We start from the raw sequence: 5,962 nt of genomic DNA on the forward strand, positions 1-5,962 counted from the left end.
CTATGTTCGTTGCAGCATTATTTACAATAGCAAAGATATGGAAGCACCCTAGGTGGTCCATCGATAGATGAACGGATAAAGATGTGGTACATATATGCAATATAATATTAATCATCCATTAAAAGAATGAAGTCTTGCTTCCTTTGCTACAACATGGATGGACCTAGAGGGTATCATGCTAAGTGAAATATGTCAGAGAAAAACAAATACTGTATGATTCATTTATATGTGGAATCTAAAAAAAAGAAAATGAACAAACAAAATAATACCAGACTCATAGAAACAGAGAACAAACTGATGGTTACCAGAGGGAGGGAGATAGGGAATAGGTGAAAAAGGAAAGGGAACTATAGTCGGTAATATTGTGATAACTTTGCATGGTGACAGATGTTTACTAAACAGTGTGGGCATCACATCACAAGGTATATAAATCACTATATGGTACATGTGAAACTAATATATTGTATGCCAACTATACTTTCATTAAAAAATTTTTAAAGAAATTATACAAAAGAATCTAATGGAATTTATGAGATTAAAAAGTATGATAACTTAAAAAATTACTTACCTGACAGGCTCAACATCAGGTCTGAGATGGCAAAACAAAGAGTCAGTGAACTTGAAAACAATTCAATAGTACATAATCTGATAGGCAATCACTGAAGTAATGCCCTATAGAGGTACTTGGCAGATAAAAAATTGCTCTAAACACAATCTTATTTAATTCTTATAAAATCTTGTTGGTTAAATATGCTTCTTAACATTCAGAAATTCTAGAAATCAGACTAATTTTAGTGACTGACTATATCAGTAGGAATATAACTTCAAATTTTCAATTAGTTAACACAATAAAACATTATTTGCTATTTATGCAAAAGAAAAAGTAATAATGTTGCAAGTTGAATGACTCTACTGATGGCTCTCCTCCAAATATTTATTTCCCCAGCTTTATTAAGATATAATTGACATATAACATTGTCTAAGTTTAAAGTGTACAGCATGTTAATTTTATATGCTTATATATCACAATATGATTACTGCCATAGCATTAGCTAACATCTTTATCATGTCACATAATATAATTTTTTTTTTGTGATGAGAATATTTAAGATTTACTCTTTTAGCAACTTTCAAGTATCTAGTACAGTAGTATTAGCTATAGTCACCATACTATACATTAGATCTCCAGAATTTATTTGTCTTATAACTGGAAGTTTGTGCCCTTTGACCAACATCTTCCCATTTCTCCTACCCCGCAGCCTCTGGTAACCACCATTTTACTCTGTTTCTATGAGTTTGGCATTTTCAGATTCCACTTATAAGTGATATTGTACAGTATTTGTCCTTCTATCTGACTTATTTCACTTTAACATTTCACTACAGTCTTTCACTTATGAGAACTCTTATGATTACATTGGCCCCACCCACATAATCCAGAATGGTACCTGATGATTAGCTATCATAATCTCATCTACAACTTAATTTCCCTTTGCCATGTATCCTAACATATTCACAGATTCTAGGGATTAAGACATAGATACCTTTGGGGGCCATTATTCTGCTTACCACAGAAGGTTAAAAAAAACAAACAAACTCAGAAGCTTGCAGAAATGAAAAAAATGAATGGCTTCTAAATTCTAAAGAGTAAAACATGTTTTTTAAAGACTTCAAGCAAAACCTCCCTATAAATTTCTCAATTAATTAAAGTGCCTAAAAATGAAGAGTGTGTAATGGGTGTGCTGACAAGTAAACATCTCCAATAAATAAAACAACTGAGGGCAAAGGTGGTACCTTACCACTAAAGCATTAGAATCCCAAATCAGCCTTCATTTAGTTCAGAGAGGTGTACAGGGAAGTAATAGAGGAAAAATAGAGAATATTTGAGTATTATATCTTTAAAAGATTTGGGAGTATGTTTGTTGACACATAAGTAAAACCAAATAAATGAGAAGCACACTAGGTTTTTAATAAGCATATATTGCCAAAGAAACCAAGAACTCAACTAAGAAAGACTTTGCCTATTCAAGAATTAACATAACTCTTGGGATCCAAGCCTTCAATACCAGGAAGTAGACTGAGAAAGCTGTGCTATTTCCCTGTGCCAATTTTAGATATGGCATAAGATAATACAAAAGGAATAAACTTCCAGAGAGAAGCTCCTATGAACCACGGAAAGGAATGAACAAGAGATTTCTTTCTAGAGAGTCTAATCAAGAAACTTCTTCCAAAAACAGAGCCTTTCCAATGTTTGCCCAATGGAGAGTTCAAAATTGCTGTAAATTAAAGACTATTGTATGTCTCATATTTTTCATATTTCCAAGTGAGAGAAATTATTATTGTTAAATATCATACATTTAATAAGAGGATGAGAAATGAGGAGATAAATTTCCTTTTAAATCATAGGTCTCTTGACCATGAAAAGCCCCGACCAAATCTGAGGGAATGGTTCTTATATATACTTTGAGCTGGGTGAAGGGCTTGGATGGAACTTTGGGGTCTCTACTATGGAGAGAATTTGAGTATGTTCTATATATAGAAAGAAGGGAAAAAAGAAATGTTAAGTGACCAAAAGCACAGATGATTGCAGAAAAATTGAGAAATTAGTACTCACTGCAAATCCATGAACATTCCTACATTTCTCACTTCCCCTTGCAACTCAGTTGGGGCCATGTTAAGGCAACATGTTCACCAATGAAAATGTGAACAAAAGTAAGAAATCACTTCAAGACCAACGCAATTAATAATTGGAGTGCCTTCCCTCTCTTTCCTTGCTTGGCAACTCTGGAAAATGCATGTTGATAGGACAACATCGCAAGATGGGAAGATCCAAGATTCCTGTCACTAAAAGGAGAATAGATTCTACAGACACACACTACACCTTAAGCGAGAAAGAAATTAACTTTGTTTTGCTAATTCACTGAGATTACACATAGTTTAAGCTATCCCAACACCAACATTTTATTTTGAGATGTCTACTAAACATACAATTGGAGATATCAAGAAACAGTTGATTATATAAATGTGATCTCAAGGGAAATGTCTAGGCTAGATATATTAATTTGGAAGTCATCTTAATTTAGAAATGGGATTTTAAAGCCATATAACTATCTCTAATTAGGAAAAAGTTATAGAGAAGAGGACATAAAATCACAAAGTATTAGCTTGCTTTGTCTTTTTAACAGCTGAATAGTTATGTGAAATATTTTCTATTATCGATGTGCCCCCATAACTTGTTATTTGTTCATGTGTCCAGGTCAGACTACCAGCTTTCTAAGAAAGGCAATGCCTGTGTCTATGTCATTCAATCCATTTCGTGTATGAGTAAAGAGATTTTTTAATATAATAATGGTGATAGTTCCTTATATATAAAATGTAATCAATATTGACTTAATCTTTTCGAAAGATTAATTTTTTTAAAAGCACTCTTTTATATTCATTATCTAATCTGATTTGTACAATAAACTTGCAGTTATGATGGCAGTGGTATTAAAGGTGAAGATAATCATCATACAGTCTTAGAAGGAAGAGGAGCCTCTAAAAATACTGGAAATCTCATATAAACCAAATCTAAAACATTTCCTCAGGCACAAACTTCAAATTAGAATTATAGCTAACACTGAGAGCCCACTAAATGCTAAGCAATGTACCAAGTAGTTTACACATTTAATTTAATTCTTATATAAACTTTAGACCCTAGCTACAAGTGGTTCCATTTTATAGATTATGGCTAAATTTCCAAAAGGTGGGAACCTACCCATGGTCAAAAATCAGAAAATAAGGGAGCCAAGATTTGAGTCCATCTCTGTTTTATTCCAACACCCATGTTCTTTCTGCTGCAACACATGGTAGAACCAAAGCTTGGGAACTTCATTGGTAAGTTCTCTTTTCTCCTACTGGTAAGGGAAAGCTGTGAAGGAACCATGAGCTTTCTCAAGACTTACCCACAATAGATAACATGTGAGCCATACTGTCCCTGATTTGCTTGGTCTTTGCTCCATAGATGATGGGATTAAGCATGGGGGGAATTAACACATAGAGATTTGCCAGAAGAATGTGGATATGGTGGGGGATATTCTTGCCAAAGCGATGAGTCAGGAAAGTAAAAAAAGATGGAATGAAAAAGAGGAGAATGACTCCAATATGGGAACCACAGGTATTGAGAGCTTTGTGCCGGGCATCCTGGGAAGGAAGTCTAAAGACAGCTTGGAGAATCAAAGTGTAGGAAATACCAATGAGTGCAACATCTACCAAAACTGATGCCATTGGCACTGAGAAACCATACCAGATATTGACAGTGATGTCAGCACAGGCCAATCGGGCCACCCCAATGTGCTCACAGTATGAGTGCGGGATAATATTGGTCCGACAGTATGGCAGCCTCTTCAGCAGGAATATGATAGGGAAAATTGTACCAATGCTCCGTCCCCAGATTGCCAGGGTCATTTTTCCAATTGCCATAGGAGTTAAAATGGCTGTGTACCTCAAAGGAGTACAAATGGCCACATAGCGGTCAAATGCCATGGCAAGCAGGATTCCTGACTCAGCCACAAAGGCAACATGGATGAAAAACATCTGAGTGATGCAGGCATCAAAGGCAATCTCCCCAGCATGGAACCAGAAGATAGCCAGGGCCTTGGGCACAGTGGTGGTAGACAGCAAGATGTCAGTGCCAGCCAGCATAGATAGGAAGACATACATGGGTTCATGGAGGGTGCGTTCACTGAGGACAACAAGAACAAGGGCTCCATTTCCCAAGACTGCAGTGATGTACATGAGGCAGAAGGGGATGGAAAGCCAAGTGTGGTAGTTCTCCAGTCCCGGGATGCCAAGTAGGATGAACACGGTGGGGTGGAAGGTGGTAAGGTTAGCACCAAACATGTCTGTTCTTGGAGTCTCTCTTTGAAGACTACAGAAGGAGTCAGTGGGCAGAACCAGCTCTAGGTTTCACTGAAAGTTGAACAGTAGATAATTGAATCAATCATTAATGCCTTGACTTAGAGTATGCAATGTTATGCTTTCAACTTCTACATTATCATTGCAAACATAAATATAAAAAAAGCTCCTGATCACACCTCAGCAAAGTCTACAGTCCATTCATGACTCCTATTCTCACTTACGTGTTCCTACTCAGGCTTTGGTCATCCTGCACCTTTTCTATTGCAATAGCATTCTAACTTATCTAGTCTCCTCATTTCCCATTTCCCGTCCTCAGTCCCTCTGTATCCATCAGCTATGTTGCAGCCTGGATGGTATGCCCAAAACAAAAATCTTACTGTGTTTTATCTTACAACTTTTATATGATGATTTAATGATCACAAGATAAAGCCCAAACTTCTCAATCATGCGAGGACTTCCACAATCCCAGTGTTATTTTCTTCTCTAGCTTCGGTCACCTTTAGGAACTCTGACAACGTTAAATAAAACTATGATCCACTCTATACACAGTTTTCAAAACTTCGTGACTTTTCTCAAGGTTTTTCTCTTAATCTGGAACATACTTTTCTACCTTTGGTGTTTGTTAAACCTACTGATCTTCCAATTCACACTCAAATATTTATCATGTGGGAAGCCTTCCCCAGGTTCAAATTCTGGGCTTACGACTTTTAATTATTAATAAAAGGCAAGTTTTTCACATCTCGTAAATTTAGCCTGATCTGTGAAAATGAACTATTCATATTCATTTCGCAAGGATTAAATTAAATACTTTCTTTAAACTGCCTATTATAGTGCCTGGTTTAAAAACACTAAATAAATGCTAAATTATGGTTATTCAGTGGATAAACACAACTTAATAGAGAGTCCAGAAACTAACATAAATATATTTGGAATTTAAAATGTGATAAAGTAACATTCCAATTTAGTGGGGAAAGGAAGGTCTATGCAATAAACTATATTGGAATATTGAACAATGTCGTTTTTTAAAGAATAACATTAGTTCCTGCCTTAGTAAACAAATAGAAAT

General features: G+C 35.7%; 1 protein-coding gene across 1 annotated transcript; it reads right to left on the bottom strand.

Moving 5' to 3' along the window:
• Positions 1–3,713: 3,713 nt before the first annotated feature.
• Positions 3,714–4,878, bottom strand: LOC120590102 (olfactory receptor 52B2-like). The gene has a single exon (XM_039847741.1). The coding sequence runs from the start codon at positions 4,876–4,878 to the stop codon at positions 3,931–3,933; it is 948 nt and encodes a 315-aa protein (XP_039703675.1). The 3' UTR covers positions 3,714–3,930.
• Positions 4,879–5,962: the final 1,084 nt, after the last annotated feature.

The sequence above is a fragment of the Pteropus medius genome, unplaced genomic scaffold (assembly GCF_902729225.1).
Source record: "Pteropus medius unplaced genomic scaffold, Ma_sr-lr_union100, whole genome shotgun sequence".
Lineage (NCBI taxonomy): Eukaryota > Metazoa > Chordata > Mammalia > Chiroptera > Pteropodidae > Pteropus > Pteropus medius.